Source organism: Eriocheir sinensis, chromosome 32, assembly GCF_024679095.1.
Source record: "Eriocheir sinensis breed Jianghai 21 chromosome 32, ASM2467909v1, whole genome shotgun sequence".
NCBI classification, from domain to species: domain Eukaryota; kingdom Metazoa; phylum Arthropoda; class Malacostraca; order Decapoda; family Varunidae; genus Eriocheir; species Eriocheir sinensis.
Window position 1 is genome coordinate 6,761,309 of NC_066540.1, and position 22,807 is coordinate 6,784,115.

The window sequence follows — 22,807 nt, forward strand, 5'->3', positions numbered from 1 at the left end:
ATCTGCTAATATGATTCAGCCTTAACAACATTCATCAATAGAAATTAGCATTTTGCACCATCCCCGGTATATAGTTTTAATATTTCAGAGGCATCCACCAATAATATTTAAGATTTAGCTTTTCTCAGCATCCATCGATTTGATCTGTCTTTATCCAGTATTCACCAATAAGATTAAGTCTCTCAGCAACTACCACTAAGATATAGCCTTTGCCAACATTCTCCAATATGATTTTTGGCCCCTTATTTGCCCTAAATACTCTAATCCCTTCAAATTCCTCCCGTCCCCGTCACTTACCTCACAGTTGGTCTGCGTCACGTTGTTCATGTTCACTCTCAACACCTTATCCCTGGAAAGAAAAAAAGAACGCGGTTAGAAACAGGGTTTACTTTGTTCTCATCTTTATTTGCTCTTGGCCATTTGTACTGCTGGAGGCTCAGAAAAATAGTTGACTAAGGAGATCGAGAGATAGGGAAGACAGGAGTGAGCAAAAATAGAGGAGGAGGAGGAGGAGGAAAGAGGAGGGGGGAACGAAGACATTAATAAAAAAAAATATAAAGAGAGGAAAGGGAGGAGGAAAACATGGAAACATGGACTAGCAGGCAGCAGAAAGCCTGATGGGTCATTACAAGGCTGCCTGCTTTCAGTGATTTAATCAATCCGTCAGCCACATGCAGGAGTGGCTTGCGAGAAGGATTAAAACACTTGTGTATCTACTCTTGGATACATTCAGTTCTCTCACGAGGCAGCAAAGTGTCGATTAATGCGTTTCTTGAAGGAGTTGATTGTCTCTGCGCTAACTACTTCTGCAGGAAGGCTGTTCCAGTGGCGAACAACTCTATTCGAGAAATAACTCCTGCCGATGTCGGTATTGGATCGCTTTGCTTGAATTGTTTTTCAAATGGAGGAGAAAGGAAAAAGGAAGGATGCGTGCTATATTTTGTCTAGTTGGTGATGAACAACTTATTAGTTTTCCAACCCATACTTTACGAAACAGCCTAAATCTCTCATTTACTAAACTTCCTGGACTTATTAAAACTAGCGTTGATACCAACATTGGTTTTTCTGATTATTCTTAAATATTGCAGTTCAGTTGAATTAATTATGCCAAATGTCTTCTCACATAAGGTTTACATGAATCTCGAGTTACTTGGTACAGATATTTCATCTTTATTTGGAGGAACAATAGATGAAATCTCGTTACTAACGAGGTCCCAATCAACTCGAACTTCATGTAAATCTTCCGTGACAAGACATTTGGCATGAATAAATTCAAGTAAACTCCAATGTTTAAGAAACTTCAATCAAAGGAACCAAGGGTGGTATCAGTACTAGCTTTAATAAGTGCTCTGTACCGGAATGAATAAATTCAACTGAATTGCAATATTTAAGAAATAAACAAACTACCTCCCAGTTCTGGTCCTTCACGCATTCAGGTGTTAGTTGGGATAACTACTTCCATGCTCGTAGAACTGTGGAGGACGTTCATAGGGCTGTGAAGAGGAATTATACTAATCACTTGAAAGATATCATCGTTGGTACATCACGAGCTCGTAAATGGTGGACTTCATGACATTCATGACGCAGAACTTTCCCCCATCAGTAAACCAGATGGGACCTTTGCCTCTTATCCTTCAGAGAGAGCAGAATTTTCAAACTTTTTTTTCAAGCAGATAGAATAATGAGGAGGTTGGTCTACTTCATTCTTGTTTTCCTAAACCTTCCCTAACATCATTTATATTTAAGTCTCCGGAGCTTCATAAGTTGTTGCTTGACCACTACTCCTATGATGGCATAAATCCTTGTTTTTTTTCACTTTTTTTTAAATGTTGCCAAACTTTTATCCCTTATGTTAGCAGTTATTTTTCTCTTTTAATTAAAAAAAAATTCTTGCTTGCTGGCGTACAGCAAATGTTACACCAATCTGTAAAGGATCTTCAGCTATCAACTCACCCAAAGAGTGCAGGCCAATATCCATTACGCTAGTGACTAGTCCTACCAAAAAAAGTTTGTGAGCGACTACTGTTTCTTGAATTTTAATAGCTTGTTACCAGATGTTCATTTTGGTTTTAAGATGAAATTGGGTACCTGTAATGCACTCTTGAAGTTTGTGAAGCTGCTTCAAGCTTCTCTAGATGATGGCTCGGAGACTAGGGTTGTTTCTCTTGATTTATTCTCTGCATTTCTTTTAGTTAACCATAAAGCATTACTTTTTATACTTTTGTCAGTAGGTATAAATGGCTCATCTTACAATAACTTGTCTGTTTTTTCTTTATCTGACAGGCACAAGGGCGTTGCCATTGATAGATATTTCATTAGCTTTACTGAAGTTCCTATCTTGAAAGGGAAAGAGAACCACTAATACTGCAACAATCACAGTGGTATTACGCTCCTCAGTGTGCCAGGCACAGTGCTTATCCATCTATGGCTGATGTGGGTTCGCAATCAGCTGTTGAAGCTCTGCGGACCTGAACAGTCCAGATTGACGCCTGGTAAGTCGACAAATGACCGTATCCTAGCACTTCGAGTGCTGGTGAAGTGTTTACGTGAGTTTCAACAGGGGGTAACTTGCAGCTTATGTGGATCTCAAGAAGGCGTTTAATTCAATGGGCGCCTGCAAGGACCGTTGGTCTGTTGACTTGCCTGTAGCTACTCAGAATCTGAGTGCTGTGAAGTACGAGTGTGTGACTGAGGGTGTCCAGCTTCTTTCCCCTGAATGTGGTTATAACTATGGACTGTATAATTGCTCCATCGCTTTTCAACACTTGTATGGACTGGGTAGGCAGAGTACCAGAACAGAGTCTTTGTGAAGCATCTGTTGGCAATATCAAGGCCAATGACTTTGTCTTTGCAGATGAGCAGTAGTTCTGGTGGAGTCACTGGAGGTTCTGGTGATGGCTCTCGAGGCACTACACGAAGAGACAAAGCTCTTTAGACTCCAGCAGGTCTCCCGGGCCAAGACTAAGGTGTTTAGAGGCTTAATATATATATATATATATATATATATATATATATATATATATATATATATATATATATATATATATATATATATATATATAGATATAGATATAGATAGAGATCGATAGATGGATAAATAAATAAAACAGTACAATCTGTTAATGCAGGTGGCGAGGACACTGATATCTTGTAAATTTTCATATACCTTGGTAGCGTAGTTTAGAGCAATGGCGGGTCCCGTCAAGAAGTCTTACGGCGGACGGTTTTATGGACTCGCTCACCACGACTATATGGTGTTGTCGATACCAGTGCAAAGAACGAAGATCCGGATCTTTCAAGACGCTTTTGCTCCCTGTCTGTGAAACATGGACAGTGAATAACGACTTTTAGAAGCGGACTGATGCCTTTGGTAATAAGAGTTTACGTAGAATCATGGGATATCGCTGTAATGACTGTTTCAACCACCGATCACTCCGTGAGACTGATTTGAGGCCAACTGCCTCCAGAGTCCGTGAACGCCAACCCCGGCTATACGAGCATGTGGCACGTGACCCAGAAGCTGCCCCAGCTCAGGATGGGCGAAGCGACGGGCTCCCATTGAGTACTGAAGTCAAGTCTGGTCTCCCTGAAGGTCGTGTTCTTGGTCCACTCTCTTTATTTTTTGTACCAGTTCTTCTTCTTCTTCATCTTCATCATCATCTTCCTCCTCCTCCTCCTCCTCCTCCTTCGCTCCACCCACAACAGCTTCCAGAATTATACCTTCTCGTTCCTCACCATCCCAGCAAGTTTCTTCCTTCTTCTCAACGCGTTAGCGGCTCAAACTCAGCCTATTCGCCAAATATGCCATAGTTTACGATTCAGTGTAATAATAATAATAATAATATACGGTTTATTCAAGTATACGGCAGCCGTCAGGCTGAAAATTTACATTTTATAAATACATTTAAGTAAATTTCGCTAACGAGAACAAGTACACAAAGAGAAGGGGGATATGTGTGTGTGTGTGTGTGTGTGTGTGTGTGTGTGTGTGTGTGTGTGTGTGTGTGTGTGTGTGTGTGTTGAAGATTGGTAGCTTTCATTCCTTTCGTTTTGGACTAAAAGTGAAAGAGAAATAGGAGGAGGAGGAGGAGGAGGAGGAGGAGGAGGAGGACGACGACGACGAGGACGAGCACAGGATGAGACAAACATGATTGATACATTAGTTAACTCTGCCTGGCATCTGATCCACATTTGCAAGGAGTCATCAGTCATCAGTTAGTCCGGATCCCGGCGCATAAAAGTTGGTGCACTCCCGCTATGCATTAGTTGATTAAAGGGAGGCAGAGAGGGAAGGACGTCGCGCCTTTGGAAGTCCTGGAGGCTACATCATTACTCTCAGGGATAGGAAGAGAGAGCTTGTTTATGCACTAAAGTCTGTGTGTGTGTGTGTGTGTGTGTGTGTGTGTGTGTGTGTGTGTGTGTGTGTGTGTGTGTGTGTGTGTGTGTGTGTGTGTGTGTGTGTGTGTTATACTTCCTTTCATTTTTCTCCCTTTCCCTCCAAACTTAACCTTGATACCGTTCATGTCGCTTCTTTATATATAGATAATTAAAATTTAATACCAGACTGTCCTTTCTTCCTTCGTCACTTCCTTACATTCCTCCTTTCTTTTTTTATACTTTCTTTTCATCTATCTACATATTTCCTTTCTTCCTCCCTACATTTCTGCCATTGCCTCCTTTCCACCCTAACTTACTTCCTTACTACCCTCTTAGTATGGGATGCGGGGTGGAGGCAGTGTTACCAGCCACACACCATCGCGTGGCCACCACCTATGAAACAGGTGCTCGGTTCCTTTCCAAGAGCCCACACAACACTGACTTGGTATCAAAATCCACCTCACGAACTCTTGTCCCCCCCCCAGCATCTCTCTCTCTCTCTCTCTCTCTCTCCGTAAGTCTTGCGATGTTGTAATATTTCTCTATCTCCTTTATTTTTATCATTATTATTATTATTATTATTATTATTATTATTATTATTATTATTATTATTATTATTATTACTATTATTATTATTATTATTATTATTATTATTATTATTATTATTATTATCACTATTATTATTATTATTATTATTGATGTTGTTTTGCTGTTATTATGAGTATTATTATTATCATTACTAGTACTGTATTAATATTAGTAGTATCATTATTATTATTATCATCATGCCCACTGTTTCAATTCCCTTTTTCCCCTTCTTATTCCCTTATTTTCCTCCTCTCGTCCCTTCCTGCCTTACTTCCTTCTCGTTTCTTTCCTGACATTTTTTCTTTCCCTCTTTCCTTCCCTTGTGTGCCTTCTTTTCTCCATCTCCTGTTGTTCTTTTTTTCTACCGTCCTTTTTCCTTTTCTCCTTGCCTGCCTCTTCCTCCCTCTCTCCCTCCTCTCTGTCAATGCGTTTGCGCCTCTGGGAACTCTTTTACTTCATTATTCTAGTGATGTTGATATGGTTTTCTTTTCGTGTTCTTTTCGTCTTTCCCCTTATACCCCTATCTCAAATACTTCGGAGCTTACACATCTACATTTGTTAGGATTATCGTTGAGGTATGAGGTATTTGTCAAGGGTAGTTCTATGAGTTTGGTGTAGTTTGACGACATATGCAAAGGGAACGTGAAAAAAAAGCTCGCGAGAACCCGACTAAACTCCTTTGTGGACTTTTTATATATTTGTTGAGAGTCTAAAGTGTCTGTATTATAAGACATTTCGCCGCCCAAGAACACATATTTGACAAGGCTTTCGTAGGAGTTGTGGGCATATCCAGGAGTAGTTTTATGACCCTGGTGGTAGTTCGACCTTTCTTCTGCACCGTGAACCTAAAGAAACACTCATTAGAACCCGACTGACCCCCTCTTTGGCCTTTAGTAATAGCTGATGTGAGAAGCGAAAGTCTTATAATACCAACCTAAGGGACCGGCACCAACGCGACGTACTTGCATCCTTCTTCAAAATAGCTCGGTTTCCACTTTCAACCAAATCTGCGTCAATCTTTTCGCTTCTGGGAACTCCTTTGCTTCATCATTCTAGCGATGTTGATATATGGTTTTCTTCTCGTGTTCTTTTCGTCTTTTCCCTTATACCCCTAATATGTGTGCTCTTTTGCTCCATTTTTTTTTCATGTGTTAAAAGATTTGATTAAGTTGACCACGTCCTGCTTCAACTTTTGTCTCTCTCTCTCTCTCTCTCTCTCTCTCTCTCTCTCTCTCTCTCTCTCTCTCTCTCTCTCTCTCTCTCTCTCTCTCTCTCTCTCTCTCTCTCTCTCTCTCTCTCTCTCTCTCTCTCTCTCTCTCTCTCTTTTAGGGGTCATCCCTCAGATTAGCAATACCAACTCCAATTCCCTTCTAAAATGACTCTTCCCTTTCTTCCTTTATGTCTTCTCTCTCTCTCTCTCTCTCTCTCTCTCTCTCTCTCTCTCTCTCTCTCTCTCTCTCTCTCTCTCTTGTCACCAGAGACCCCAAGTTCGTTATCATTACTCTCCTGTTCACCCTGATGCTGTTGGTCCTCTTCCTCCTCCTCCTCCTATTCCACTTCCTCCTTACTCCTGCTACACCCCCCCAGATGGCTCATTCTTCGTCCCCTCCTTCTCTGCCTCATATTCTCAGCGGGTGGTAGGTTCAGCCTTTTCGGTGGTTCTCTTCATAGCATGCAGGTGGCGCTGACACATTTTTGCATATAATTGGGGGTGGAGAGAGAGAGAGAGAGAGAGAGAGAGAGAGAGAGAGAGAGAGAGAGAGAGAGAGAGAGAGAGAGAGAGAGAGAGAGAGAGAGAGAGAGAGAGAGAGAGAGAGAGAGAGAGAGAGAGAGAGAGAGAGAGAGAGAGAGAGAGAGAGAGAGAGAGAGAGAGAGAGAGAGAGAGAGGGGGGGGGCTGAAGGTGGGGGTGGGGGGCGGTGTCAAGGGTTAGCGTAAGGAACTGCGCCCAGGACTAGGGTTCGCGTCCCTCTCGCAGCCACAAGCTGGGATTTTACAGTCACCGCTAACTGGACTAAGACCACCTATATACATGCTGTCCTGAACACCACCTCATAAACCGGACTCTAGATTCTCTCTCTAAAAAGTGGATCGAAAATGAGCTCCGGGGGACATGAGCCAAGCAGGATGGCTCCCCCATTGCCCGCGTCAAAACAGGCTGGGGCCGACCATCAGGCCCCACCAAGAAAGCCTACCGGTGCCAGAGGCAGGACGAAAAAGATTTTTTTTTATGCGGGTGTGTACAGTTCATCTTGATCTGTTAACGCTCTGAATTTGCCATTCTCAGCCAGGGCTCCACCCGGATGCGCTTTGGCACTCTCGTAACGGATGTATAGCCACGGCTGGAGCTCACGCCCCCTGAAAGGCGGAACACAACCTCCGAGTGACACCCGGTACCCATTCCCTGCTAGGTAGACTAGGGCCACGGCTCAAAGAAGACTGCTCATACGTCTCCACTCTGCCCTGAAATTGAACCCGGAACCTCTAAGTTGTGAGGCGAGCGTGCCAATCACTGCACTACAGATCTGTGTGTGTGTGTGTGTGTGTTCACAGAGGGTAAAAATTCAGAATATTATTTACATTATCAAATCACTTGCGTCTCTCTCTCTCTCTCTCTCTCTCTCTCTCTCTCTCTCTCTCTCTCTCTCCACGATAACTATTGCAATCATCTCTTCTACGTCGTTGAGTCAGACCGTCACGCTGATTGGCAGGTCACACGCCTCGTCCCCCCTCCCCCCAACCCCGCACGGCCACGAGAGAAGGGCGGGGATAAAGACGAGACGGCGAAGACAGACAGGTAGAGTGGTAGTTCCTGAATCATCTTCAAAATAATAACATGCAATACAACTTGGCGCAGTGGACGCATGTTAAAATAGTAAACAAGATTTTTTTTATGGGGGTCGTTCTTTCTTGATAGACGGACATGCAGAGACGCCGCCCGGGTATTTGTCGGTTGTTTGGGGAAAGTAGTCAGGAAGGTGTCTAACCCTACTAACCAAACGAAAGGATTTGACAGTCGGTTGTTTGGAGGAAGTAGTCAGGAAGGTGTCTAACCCCACTAACCAAACGAAAGGATTTGTCTTGTCGGTTGTTTGGAGGAAGTAGTCAGGAAGGTGTCTAACCCTACTAACCAAACGAAAGGATATGTCTTTTGTCGGTTGGTAGTCGGTCAAGAGTGCGTCTCATCCGACGGGAGTGCGTCTTACCCGACGAGTGGATTTAACTATACAGGAATTTAATCCAACTTGACGCGCCAGTGCAGTCGAGGATTCTCTGTCTAGAAATATATTTGTTGGAGCAGTGGCAGAAATTCCCCTGGTATTGAAAATTTCACCCTTAATGAACTAGCAACCATCCAGTGTCAACATGGCATTTGGTGTAAGGTTATATATGCTCTGGAGCCAGGTTATTATTCCTTGGTCACAATTTTTCTTGTCACGGTACGAAGTCTTATGCCGCTACTGGCTCCGTAAAAAGTAGTCTGTGGCACAATTTCTGATACATCATTGTTATGTACCACCCAACACTGTCACCACCTCCGTCACCTAAACCTTTACCTCCCCCGCTAACACCACCCACCTCCGATACCTTCAACTTCATTACCGCCTCCACAATACCATCCACCACCACCACCTCCGTTTTCTCTGCTCTTACTCAAACCCTTTAGAGTTTAGAGTGAACTGTTTCCTCGGTGCATGCATGGTGTTGCTCTCTCCCTCTGTATCCTTTCCATGTCTTCATATTAAACACACACACACACACACACACACACACACACACACACACACACACACACATGCACACACAACTAAGCCATTACTGTATGTTGGCAATCTTCTCTTTCAGTCCTTCCCCCGCTCTCCAAATCCTTCATCATTCCCAAGACGTTATACACTTATGCCATTTTCTTGGTAAGGGAAAAGGTAACGTTTTGGGCATAGTGTACAGCTTCGCGTGCCCTCGGTGCTCATCTTCGCCCCATTGGCACCTGACTACAGTCTGTTTCACCAAGACATTACAGGCGGCCACGCCTCCTCTTTTTCTCTCTTGATTTTGACTAGCTCTATGGCAGCCAAACACCGGGCAGAACCCGTCAGTTTGCTTCCGCCTTTGCCGCTGGCGTCACGACTCTGTTCCATGTTCTAAGTTTTCTAATACTATCTGGAATACTGCAAGGCCTACTTGTGTTTACTTAATAGCATTGCCATCCTTGAGTCATTATCTATAACATTCATTCTTTAACAAAAGACGACTAATTTTTTGTCGTAGATATCATGTGATGAATGAAGATTTTTTTTATACGATAAAAGCAAGTTTATAATTCTATCTGTATTCAAGTTAACAGTGTACTTATATGGTTATGTTTTCTGTCTCAACATAATTTTTGACAGTTTAGGCATTGTAGATGTTCAATGGTGAAACTGCGTTAAGTTAATATTTCATGGTGATTTTGAGGTGTTAACATTTTTTTCTTTGCATCACTTAGCACCGCCAGGCAGTGTGAGCGCAGAGCAAGCTTCCTGGGCCAAGCAGACAACTTTTCCAGCGCGGTGATTGACTGCCACTTGGCCAGTCAAAATTGAAGAGCATGAGGGGGTGTGGCCGCCTGTAACATCTTGGTGAAACAGACTATAGCTAAGTAGAAATGACACCTCCTGTGGCTTCCCCCCTCTCCACTTTGCAGCCTTTCCATGACTCAATACGTAAATGGGTCCTTGGTGCACACGGCAGATCTTGTCTCGTTCTGGGGGCGTCACCAGGAGTCCCAGACAAGGGTGTAGCGCTGTGGTTTAATTAACGTTCCCGCCTTGGTCTAGTGTGGAGGGCAGTTCAGTGTGTGTGTGTGTGTGTGTGTGTGTGTGTGTGTGTGTGTGTGTGTGAGAGAGAGAGAGAGAGAGAGAGAGAGAGAGAGAGAGAGAGAGAGAGAGAGAGAGAGAGAGAGAGAGAGAGAGAGAGAGAGAGAGAGAGAGAGAGAGAGAGAGAGAGAGAGAGAGAGAGAGAGAGAGAGAGAGAGAGAGAGAGAGAGAGAGAGAGAGAGAATGGACAGGCAGACAGGCTGAGAAAGACAGAGACAAACAGACAAACAGATACACGTAGAGAGTAGAGACAGGCATATATAAAAATACAAGGTAATTCACTTTCTAATTTGTTTTTGGTCTATACGAATAATTTCCTCGTCCTCCTCCTCCTCCTGCTGCTGTTGGCGCTGCTGCTGGTGCTGCTGCTGCTACTGCTGCTGCTACTGCTCCTCCTCCTCCTCCTCCTCCTCCTCCTCCTCCTCCTCCTCCTCCTCCTCCTCCTCCTCCTCCTCCTCCTCCTCCTCCTCAGCGGTCAGCCAGTTCCAGCAACATGTATCCTTAAAGACACGTTGTCATATCGAGTTGGCACAACCACCGGACTCCACACAGAGTTTTCTAGTAGTCCCAGAGAGCATGAATAAGAAGTAAATAAATTGAAATAAATCAATAAAACAATACAAACGATAAAAATATCAATTACCAATTCATTTCCAAAATCGCCTACCCGGTTCCATAGACTTCCAAGCGATGTACGAAAGATGATTAGGAAATTGTATGGCTTAAAGAGTAATCAAATGTAACACACACACACACACACACACACACACACACACACACACACACGGGTTCCCTAGGGTATCATCAGTCTGGATCAGTGATACCTATATCAACAATCTCTCTCTCTCTCTCTCTCTCTCTCTCTCTCTCTCTCTCTCTCTCTCTCTCTCTCTCGCTTTTTCTCAAGGGTAAGGTAAGCCAAGTCAGTAATAAAAGTTGTATTAACAGAGGAAAACAAAAAGGAGGAGGAGGAGGAGGAGGAGGAGGAGGACACGACATGGGAGGAATACGTACTATAAAAGATAGTTACTTTCCTCCCTTGAGAAATAACCATTATTTTTGTAGTAGTAGTAGGAGGAGGAGGAGGAGTAGAAGTGGTAGCAGTAGCAGCAGCAGCAGCAGCAGTAGCAGTAGTAGTAGCAGATGTAGTATAAGTGGTGGTGATGATGGTGGTGATGAGGGTGGTGGTGAGGATAAGTGTAGGTGGTAATATAGCATTTGTTTGAAACTGGTCGGTGTTGGGTGGGTGGTGCCCTGCCCACATCTCTGCCACACACTCTCAAGACTTCTTGCTTCCTCTCATATGTCAGCTGTTTACTACCTTTAAATGAATTTAATTAAATACTTGGATAATCTAATAAGATCATAGTGTTAAGATTGTTTAGTTTTTAGGATAATAATAAAGATTCTGTATAAATATCACGACACTTGACAACGTTGGAATACAACGTTGCCAAGTGTCGTGGTATTTATGCAGAATCTTTATTATTATCCTAAAAACTATGAGAGGAAGCGAGAAGTCTTGAGAGAGTGTGGCAGAGATGTGGGGCGGGGCTGACTCGCATAGGCCTACGCCCCACCGACCAGTTTCAAATGGAAATCTAAAGTAGTATAGTCCGTTTCATTCCATCTGTCTACTCGTGAACGTAGATGTGGCACATGCGCACTGTTAGTTCGTGATTTCGTGAAGATTAACTTTATATTTTTTGTGATATCTATGAATGCCTTTCCATTAGTAATTACCTCATGATTGCCAAGCGTTGTTCCACTCATTCACAACTCTAATTTGTAAGCCAAGTATTGCAGCGGAGGAGGAGGAGGAGGAGGAGGAGGAGGAGGAGGAGGAGGAGAGGGAGAGGGAGAGGAGGAAGAAGAAAAAAATAAAGCCAAGGAAATGACAAATGGGAGGAAGGACTAAAAGCACACACAGGAGGAGGAGGAGAAGGGAGAGTAGAACTGTCCCTCATGCCCAGGGGAGGAGGGTGACGGGATGAAGATTAATACGAGAGAGAGAGAGAGAGAGAGAGAGAGAGAGAGAGAGAGAGAGAGAGAGAGAGAGAGAGAGAGAGAGAGAGAGAGAGAGAGAGAGAGAGAGAGAGAGAGAGAGAGAGAGAGAGAGAGAGAGAGAGAGAGAGAGAGAGAGAGAGAGAGAGAGAGAGAGAGAGAGAGAGAGAGAGAGAGAGAGAGAGAGAGAGAGAGAGAGAGAGAGAGAGAGAGAGAGAGAGAGAGAGAGAGAGAGAGAGAGAGAGAGAGAGAGAGAGAGAGAGAGAGAGAGAGAGGGGTAATAATATCAATAAAGGTAACAATAATAATAATAATAATAATAACAGATATAATAACAATAACAATTAACAGTTTTTTGGGAGAAGGCTGCCTCGTGGCTGAAAATATACAACCATACAAAGAACAAACAATCACCGAGGTAAAACAAGCAAGCAGGTAGTAAGGGCGATGGGAATGCACGAGACAACATAGTATGTGTGTGTGTGTGTGTGTGTGTGTGTGTGTGTGTGTGTGTGTGTGTGTGTGTGTGTGTGTGTGTGTGTGTGTGACCTGCGTTTCTGAGTTCGATTCACCTGTGGCATTCTTTTATTTATACACAACCTTTGAGACACATGCAATGCAGTGTTCCCCGGAGCAGCTCAGCCGCTGACTCTACTAAAGTGAAATGACAGAACACCGTATTCCAAACTTTCCTTTACTAGATGTGTTATTTCGAACAACAACAACAACAAAAGTACGGCAGCCCTTAAAGCTTTCCTCTGTTGTATTCCAAGCTCTACCTTAAGCAAAGAAATTTCAACACACACACACACACACACACACACACACACACACACACACACACACACACACACACACACACACGGCAGCTATTGTTTTCGCTTTTGCTGAATTACACACATTCTGTTTCCGGTTTATTTTGGCCTATTGCTCCGTGCTACCAAACCATGCGCCGCACTAAAAGTAAAATTATTAAGCTGGAAATAGCCATGAACCCGTGAAAGTGGTCCACAGAATGAATGCTCGTAGACATCTGTGTGTTCTATCAGTAATGGTATGCCCCAAACAGGACTATTATAAGGTAATTGAAAAGAAGTAGTCTATGTTGGATTCAGCTAAAGCGAAAAAGTTTAACAGCGGTCGTCGTAAAATTTTCTTATTAGAAAGTAACATCTCTTAGTAAGGGTGAGCTTGGAATGCAGTTGAAAGAAAAACGTTGAGAGCTTTGAAAGTGTCTTGTCTTAAACTTTCACAAAACGCCAATATGAAGAAGAAAACGACATCAAACCAAAACCAATTCATAATAGAGATAAAGTAGGATGTAAGACTAACGGGTGGAATGGAGCAGGGACATTCGTTTGGAAGGGAAGACGGTGGATCAAGAGATGGAATGCTACAGTAGGGACACGCTACAAGGGTTTAGAAAGGGGTGGGGAGAGCCAGGTCATCTGATGCTCTACGTAACTGATTTTGACAAGTTAGACCGTAGGCCGTTCTTACTGTGTGTGTAGCAACCTTGTTTAGGGCATAATATGTTCCCCATCATTCATCATTTTCAATCTCTCTCTCTCTCTCTCTCTCTCTCTCTCTCTCTCTCTCTCTCTCTCTCTCACCAGTCCCACCAGACAGAAGCTCTCAATAGGCAATTTACAACGCGTGATTTTATTAATTCATGCGTTCAGATCTGCAGGTGGCTGGCTGGCTGGATGTTTGTTGGTTAGGTGACTGCCTGACTGACTGAGTGGCTGATTGGTTGTGAGTGTAAGTCGGTTGGCCAACTGACGTACTGACTAACTAACTGACTGACTGACTGAGTGAGTGAGTGGCTGATTGGTTGTGAGTGTTAGTCGGCTGGCCAGCTGACGTACTGACTAACTAACTGACTGACTGACTAAGTGACTGACTGACTGAGTGACTGACTGATTGACTGACTGACTGATTGACTGACTGATTGGCTAGATGGATCAATCAATCAATCAATGGGGGCATACGCCGAGGAGCACGTCGCCTAGATGTGTAACTACTTCTAAACACACACACACACACACACACACACACACACACACACACACACACGCACACACACACACACACACACAACTTTTGCATGATTTCAAGTCACATTGTTTCCCTCTCTTCTTAATTAATTTCAAAACAAGCTCCTTCCTTCAACTTGATATTAACTAAAGTCGGAATGTAAAATCTTGGTGGCATTAAACAATTATTTTATTAAGATTTCACTTCGGTTTAGGACCTACCACCTAGACTGGACATAGGGTCTGTGGGGTCTGAAAATCTCTCTCTCTCTCTCTCTCTCTCTCTCTCTCTCTCTTTTCTTCCCCCCCTCCCCCCTGTCCCTTCACCACCACCACCAACACATTCTTCAGCAGACACCTGGCATGGAGCTGACCGCCCTCGTCCTCTTCCTCCTCCTCCCTCACCTCTTCCTCCTCCTTCCTCCATCACGGGTTAACAACTACCCTCTGCCTTCCTCCTACGCCTCCTTTTTCCTCCGACTGCTTACCTTCTCATCTTCCTTCTTTCTTCCCGTCTTCCCTTTGTTCGTTTTTATCTTTCTCCTTCCATCTACTTTTCCTGTGTGTGTGTGTGTGTGTGTGTGTGTGTGTGTGTGTGTGTGTGTGTGTGTGTGTGTGTGTGTTCCTTTACCTCCCTCTCTACTTCCTTTACTTTCTTTCCTTTTCACCTCTTTCTTTACTTCCCTTCCTTTCATGTTTTTCACCTGTAACTTCATTGCCTTTCTTCGTCTTTCCTTTCCTTCCTTCCTTTTCAAGTTTGTTTTTCTTTTCTTGACATTTTTTTTCAGTTACATAATTTTGCTCCTCTTCCTTCCTTCTCTCTTCTATCTTTTTTTAACTTATTTCTTCCTTTATTTCATTTTTTTATTTGCTTTCCCTTTTTTTCTTTTTTTTTTTCGTTTCTTTTTATTTCTTTCTTTCACTATTGTCTTACTTTATCTTTATTGTTTCTTCCTATTTTTCTCCTTTCTTTCATTCCTTTTTCTCCTCCTTTAATTTCCTTTACATTCACTTCACATTCCCTCTAACCGGCGGTGACTGAATGGGCAGCGTGCGGTCGTGGTGAAACCGTGGACATAGGTTCGAGTCCCACCGAAACATACTACTTTTTAAATCACTGCCGGGTGGCGGAAGATTACCCACATGCTGCCCGGATCTTCAATCAACTCTAACTTCAGCGAGTTCAGAGAGTTCGTTCACTTGGAGCAGCGGGGGGCAGCATGGGCCAGCAAGAATCATGTATTACGGCAGCCACTATAAACAAAATTCGTCTGCGCCAGAAACGGGCTGGGGTCATCTAAGAGACCCCCTAAGAAAGCCTACCGGCGCTATAGCCAGCACTTAAAAAAAAATAAAACCTCCGACACCACCACTTTCTCCTATTCTTTTTTCTTCCAAACCATTATCACCCACACCCTCTGTCTCAGCTTACTCCTCCTCCTCCCCCTTGATTCTTTCACATTCAAGTCATCGCTCATTCTCCTCCTCCCCCTCCTCCTTATCCTTTCCTTCCTTCCTCTCTTCATTTCTTAAACCTCCCATCTTCTAATCCCTCTCCTTTCGTTCTTTCCTATTCATGGCCTTACCCTTCACTGCTCTTCCTTCAACTTTCCTTCTTTACCAGTATCATTTTTCTCATTTTCTGCTCCTCCTCCTCCTCCTCCTCCTCCTCCTCCTCCTCCTCCTCCTCCTCCTCCTTAGCATGCAGGTTCCGGGCAGCAGCAGGTCTTCCCGTAGCATAATAATGTCTTTATTAAGGAGGCTACCCAAGGGAGCGCCGACGACCGCCTCCCCCTCCTCCTTCTCCTCCGTTTCCCCCATTTTCTTTTCTTCCATCTGCCACGGTAACCTTAACCACTTCTTCACAGTACATCTTTCTCTCTCCTTTCTCTTTCTCCCCCTCCTCCTCCTCCTCTTCCGCCTCCCCCATTTTCTTTTCTTCCACCTGCCACGGTAACTTTAACCACTTCTTCACAGTACATCTTTCTCTCTCCATTCTCTTCCTCCCCTCCTCCTCTTTCTTATTCCCTTATCTTTTCAATGACGCCCATCCAACCTCCTCTCTCTCTTCCTATTCCTTCGATTTCTCCTTCTTATTTTCTCTTCTGCCCATCCCACACAGCCGCCTACTTACCCTTCCTACGCCCATTACTTCTACTCCATCCAACATTTATATTTTCCTTCTTCAGACCTCTCCCAAATCATCATACCGCTCTCCTTCCATTTTCTTCTTCCTCCTCTTCTTTCGTTCTTCACTTTCCTTCGTTTTCCACTGTCTTCCTTCTTCCTCTCTTCACTCATCAACATCCCTCTTCACCTTTCCCCTTTGCTCACGTCATCACACAATTTAATATCATCGTCATCATCATCACCAGAGTCCTCCCCCCCCCCCCCTCTCTCTCTCTCTCTCTCTCTCCCTCTCTCTCTTGTTGGTTGAGGTGACGCGGCACAGAAATACCTAGTCAAGCGAGAGAGAGAGAGAGAGAGAGAGAGAGAGAGAGAGAGAGAGAGAGAGAGAGAGAGAGAGAGAGAGAGAGAGAGAGATGTTAGGAATAGGAGGAGGAGGAGGAGGAGGAGGAGGAAGGCGCGAGACAGGTGGGGGGGCGGTTTCTCAAGGTCATACAAGACACCTCCTCCTCCTCCTCCTCCTACTTTATCTTCACTCCACACTTCTCGTCTCAACAATAATTTCTTCCTTACTTTTTTCCTGTTTATTATTTTTATTATTATTATTATTATTATTATTATTATTATTATTATTATTATTATTATTATTATTATTACTTTTATTACCATTATTATTTGCATCATCATCATAACCATTTCTACATATCAATACAATTTTTAGCAGCAGTGTAATTGAGCGAACAGGTAACTGATGTGTGCTTAAACTTTTTTTCTATTTTCTATTTCATTTTAATTACGTTTACTTCCTTTATTAATTTTTCGAATTTTTTAATTTTTTATCCTTTGTATTTCTCTCATTCTTTCTTTTCTTGAGAGAGAGAGAGAGAGAGAGAGAGAGAGAGAGAGAGAGAGAGAGAGAGAGAGAGAGAGAGAGAGAGAGAGAGAGAGAGAGAGAGAGAGAGAGAGAGAGAGAGAGAGAGAGAGAGGTGGGGGAATTCTTCTACCCTTTTTGCTCTACACAGGTGTTCTCGTCGCTCGGAAGACGGACAGTCATTCCCACCTGTCTCACACCAGCCTATATTTCCCTTTGACACATAGTTGTAGGCTTCCCGGAGATGACGGTGCCGAGCGTTCTCTTGTATTTCCCTCACCGTCGAGAGGCTTCTTTATAGCATTTTGTTCCAAGCTAATTATTTTCACCTATCCGATTTGTATGCGCTTTTATTTTATGCCAGAGTAACTACAAAACTATTTGAGATGAAAGACTGATACTTTCCGCGGTTCCCCTCCTCTAGTGGGCTGAAATTCATCCAGATACTCAGGGAATAGACTTTAGCAGGGCTACTCAACCGTTATGAGCAAACGTCCAGTTAGTTAAGTTCAAATGTATGCAGAGGTCCGGATAAATATTGTAGCTATAGACCCCAGGCTCCAGGAGTAGAAAAATATAGTTTAATAACATGAAAATCCTGGCGATGGATTCTTACAAGTGTATTTCCTCGACTGATTGAAGGGCCAACAGTCACTCGGGGAAATACACTTGCAAGACTTCTTCGCCAGGACCTTCATGTTATTTAAGTATATTTTTTCTACTCCTGGAGCCTGGAGTCCAGCCACAACTTTCAGAAGGCTCGGATTCTGACCACGGGCCGCTAGATGAGTAGTCATGTTTTAGTGTTTGGTGGTGGTGGTGGTGGTGGTGTTCATACTGATGGCAGAGCGAAGGTGAGCAGAGGTGTTAATGGCAGTAAAGAAAAACCGGAAGGTAAAAGAAAACGTGAAGAAGGTGAAGTACAAAGGACGACGAGGAGGAGGAGGAGGAGGAGGAGGAAGAAGGGGAAGAGCAGGGGAGGAGGAAGAGGATGAGAAGGAAGATACTTACACCGGGGCACATTTGCGGGAAGATGAGGAAGAGGAGGGAAGGGAAAACAAAGAAAAGAGCATGATGGAAGGTGAGAGAGAGAGAAGGGGAGGGGAGAAAGGAGAGGAGGGTGAGGGCAAGGTAGGGGGGGACAAGGGCTACCGGATACCGACCAATCGATAAAAAAAAAAAAAAAAAAAAAAAAAACACTACGGCCAGATAACGACATACAAACAGCCACATAAACAGACAAAAGCCAGCTACAACAGAGGGTATAAGACATGCTATAACAGACGCAAACGGAAAGACAGACAAGCAGACAGAAAGACAAGACATATAGAGAGGCTAATGGCAGAAGACAGTACACCCATTATTAAGTTAGCCGTGGTGAAGGTGTCCTCTAATGGATAGCGGGTATAAGACATTTTCTAAGGAGGCGACGGTGGTGGTGGTGGTGGTGGTGGCAGACAGGAAGCCGCCAAGAATACGTAGACAGGTAAGGAAACGTAGCAATGATTACCTGTCGCGGTTTTTTGAGAGAGAGAGAGAGAGAGAGAGAGAGAGAGAGAGAGAGAGAGAGAGAGAGAGAGAGAGAGAGAGAGAGAGAGAGAGAGAGAGAGAGAGAGAGAGAGAGAGAGAGAGAGAGAGAGAGAGAGAGAGAGAGAGAGAGAGAGAGAGAGAGAGAGAGAGAGAGAGAGAGAGAGAGAGAGAGAGAGAGAGAGAGAGAATGGTGACATGAAGGGGCATCAAAAGAAGGGCAGTGATTGGCCGGGGGCAAACAGGTGCAAGAGAGCCTCGACCGGGAGAGGAAGAGGGAGGAAAGGGAGGGAAGGAGGAAGGGAGGGAAGGAAACAAGTGGGGAAAGACGGGAAAATGAAAATACAAAATAATGCAAGAGAGGAAAGTTAGTTCTTCTTATTCTTTTAATATATAGACGAGAGAAACATATTAGAAAAAAAAGTCTTTGACAGTTTATATGTCCAATAGTTTTGTCAACCTCAGAAATAAATGCGAAATAAAATATTAGATGGCATAGATAGGCATTGCTTCAGCGCCTCCGTGGTGAAGCGGTTAACAAGCCTTGTTACGAGTCCAAGGGCCTGGGTTAGAATCCCTGCCCAAGCAGTTGGCGTATAGCTCACTCAGCTGTTCATCCTCCCTTACGGGCTGGTCGATAAATGGGGAAACCTGGGGAAAATAATTGTGGTGACCGGATGTCATACTAACCCTGTGTCTCGGGGTATTGGGCTACTTATCGCCACAGGTTCAAAGCCCAATATGACGGAGATGAACACCGAGGCCACGAGCAGCTGAAGTGTATGTCCGTAACTTTACCTTTACCGAGGTATTGCTTCGATTCTCAACTTAACCTTCACTAAAGTATCCAGCAAAGGAAAACACTACACATGTCCCGGCTCCAACGGGTCCATGGTGTTACCTTCCATCTATTTCCTGCCGGTACGTTGCCGGAGGGAGAGGTGGGTGGGGAGGAGCCTCCTTCTGTTCTATCTTGTCCCTCCTGGAGTAATCTTTCTGCAGTAACAGTAGCCCAATAGATATCCTTGCTATAGAGTATAGACCAACAGGTCTCCTGGTATATGTTCTTCCTATGTATTCCTCTTCGTTGTCTTTTGGTGACTGTGAGGCTTCTTGCTGGAGGAGGAGTCGCATCAGAGTTGGTGACGAGCGCGGAAAACTATTGCACGAGTTTGGTTCACAGGCAGAAGTTTGCGAGTGCGTGTGTGCGTGGATGTAGGTGTGTGTGGAGGTGGGGGTGGATTCTAAAGATGAGGCGGGTGGGCGGGTGAGTAGTTGAACAGTCTTGGAAGATGGGCAGCCAGAATAGTGTTTGTGTGTGTGTGTGTGGGGGGGGGGGGGAGGGGGGGGGAAGGTAGAGAAGGAACCTAATAATCTATTCGAGTATCCCTCTTAAAAAGAAATAAAAACCGTCAGTCGAAGGGAGTGCAATAGGACGCATACACCGTACTGGCTATCAATTCGCAACGGGGACGCTTTACCCTTTGTTTACCAACTTTTTTTATGTTTCGGTACCGCTTATCGCAGCACTGTGTGTAAAGCATTTATTTTAATACCATAAGTCGAAATAACCACACCTTCAGAAATAATACCCATCTAATCCAGGAAATCAGAAGGCTGAGGGCAGACATAGAAGGACTCTCTGACACGAGGAGGCTTGGCAGTGGAGACCAGTAGTAAGGGGTACGTTACATCTACTACTGGTCCGGCATGAGCAATGGTGCCTGTCTTATTAGCTATAGGAATATCCAGCCAACTGCAGCAATGTGTGGCTTCCTTCTTGTGAACGCGGGAGTCAGGCAGGACTCTGTCCTTGCCCCCATCGCTTTTCAAAATTTGCATGGACTGGGCAGAGTTGTGGGCCAGTCATTGTGGAGCAGCCATTAACAATACCAGGGTCACTGGCCTTGTTTTTGGTGATGGGACAGAAATCCCTGTCCCTGGGGTTTCTGGTGATGGCTCTTGAGGCACTGCACAAAGAGACGAAGTCTTGGGACTTCAAGTCTCCTGCACCAAGGACAAGGTACAAAGTTTGACCCTGCCTTCCCTACTCTCTTCCACCTACTTGGGTAAGAATCTACGTCATAGGTCTGCATAGATGGATTAAAGCGGTCTAACCCTATCCTCTTTTAACCCTGGCGTTCACGAGGTAGATACGGGTTCCCGTACATTCGGCACTCATGGGTCATATATACCATACATAGACGCAAACCTTAAAACCTACAAGCAATAAGCAATCTACATTTTTCCCGACCAGTTGGTACCGTGTTTAGACATCTGGCTCCAAGCAATAACTTGTATTCCGGAATCCAAAATAGAAAAAAAGAATCGAGTTTACTAGGAAAAGTACCTCTTTGACAGTCCTCCGGGTGGCCGAGTGTGGCTCTGCGTGAATAGCTAATATCGTTTATTGCTATGGATGCTCTTGTGTTATACCCGTGACAGGAATTAGTAAGTGAATATACTGGTTAACTTTTGCATTTGGGAGTTGGACAGCATTTGAATGAGCCTGACTTGAAAATCTTGTGCACAGTGAGGTCACGAAAGGAGTAGAGGCATACAGGCAGTTATTAAGCTCAAAAAGAGCGATGAGAATAAAAACAGTAATAAACATAAATATAGCAGAGAACGCTACGACCGTGCGAGTTCAATATGTGGCTAAAAACACTCAGTATGAAGAAGGGTGTTGAAATAAGCGGTTTTGAACTGTGTCCATAGGAGCTGTGAGTGGCGCCCCGTCACACATGGAATATGTAACACTCCACACAGGGGTGGACCTGAAGGGGGGTATGCTTGGTGCTATAGTCGGTTCACCCAAGTCTGAAGTGAGCATTATCGTGCGCTGGCAACCTGCTGTCACACGGCGTGTCCGATTTCGTGGATACTGTGTGCTAGCCTACGCATAGTAAACAGTCGTCAGTGTCAATAATATGCAGGCAGCAATAACAAATACCGTCAATTATAGTCGATTTTGAATTAAAAAATATTAGTAATGTCGAAAATAGCCGTTTCATTAATATAAAGCCTGCTAGTTTTCTCGGTGGTGGACAGCTGCAAGGTTGTTTAATAATCATAATCAGCGATTCACTGCTGCTGCGTCACCCTTGCGTTTACCACTCCGTTTTCTTCTGCTTCGCTTCACCATTCGAGAAGGTGCAGAGAATAAACTCACGCCAAGTAGTTACAATTTTTTAGCAGATTATTATTATTAGAGGCTGACTGGCCGCGGCATTTGCTTTGTTCCGCTCGCGTGTAACTATTGAACCGTCGCGGGAAGAGTACTTCGTGCGTATCTTAATCGCGGCTTCATCCTCCACCACCCTCTCCTCCTCCTCCACTCCCTCTTCTTTCTCCTCCACTTTCTCATCAGCTACCCTCTCATCATCATATACAAACTCTTCTCCTTTTACTTTTCTTCCTTTTTTCTCTTCTATGTTTTGCTCATCCACCTCTTTTCAGCATCCTTATTAGTCTTCCTCATCGCTGTCTTCTTTTTTTCCTCCTCTTCATCTGCATCATCCTAGTCCTCGTTGTGTTGTCCATATATTCTTTTTTCTTCTTCTTCCCCCTCCTCCTTCTTGGTCTATTATTTCTTTCTCCTTTCAATCCTCCTCCCACTCCTCTTTATACTCATTCTCCTCATCTTCTTCGATCATCACATTTTCAATCTTGACCTCTTCTTCCTTCTCGTTCTTTCAATCCTCCTCATTCTCCCATTTCTCTTCCTCCGACATGTTATTCTTTGCATTCCTCTTCCCGTCTAAAGGGGCTATTACACTAGGCAAATTTTCTGTAGATCTTCAGTCAAACCACGATTTCCGCTGGCGTGGTTCTCATATTTGCGGGGTTTTCTGACGTGTCCACGATCTTCCAAAGCTACGGTAGATTTCACTGAAGGACGACGGTATTACTCATCATCTTCATCAGCAGCAATAACAACAAACAAATGAGAACCACGTTAGCGGAAATCGTGGTTTGACTGAAGATCCACGGAAAATATGCCCAGTGTAATATCCCCTTAAGATCGTTGGCAGGCAGCAGTGAACACGTTGCCGGCGTTTTCGGAGTGTGGAACTTCCCGTACTACCCAACCCTGTAAAACCGGTCCTCTCTCTAGTCTAACAGGCGGTAAGAGTGAATGAACGAGCTGATAAAAAAAATAAACCCAAATAAAATACATGTTGTGACTCCTCGGTATTACAGTCATTACGATTGATGCGGAGAGTGCTGAGAGCCATCTGTCAGGAGTCCATGCCATCTTCCTCCTCTTCTTGCTTCCATGCCAATGATTCCCTGTTCCTTTACCTGGCAGCCGATTCGCATTCGTGGGCAAGGCATGATGGTAGTGGTGATGGTGAGAGTGATGATGGTGGTGGTCCTCCTTAGTGATGATATTTAGTGATGATGGTAGTGATGGTGGCGG

The 22,807-nt window shown here is 44.2% G+C and overlaps 1 protein-coding gene across 1 annotated transcript in view; it reads right to left on the reverse strand.

The window, feature by feature from the left end:
• LOC127006092 (semaphorin-2A-like) overlaps nucleotides 1-22,807 on the reverse strand; it is a 60,049-nt gene that overhangs the window by 34,269 nt on the left and 2,973 nt on the right. The window contains exon 2 of the mRNA XM_050875598.1: nucleotides 298-349. Within this exon, the coding sequence (XP_050731555.1) occupies nucleotides 298-349 (52 nt within the window). The remainder of the gene's footprint in view (nucleotides 1-297; nucleotides 350-22,807) is intronic.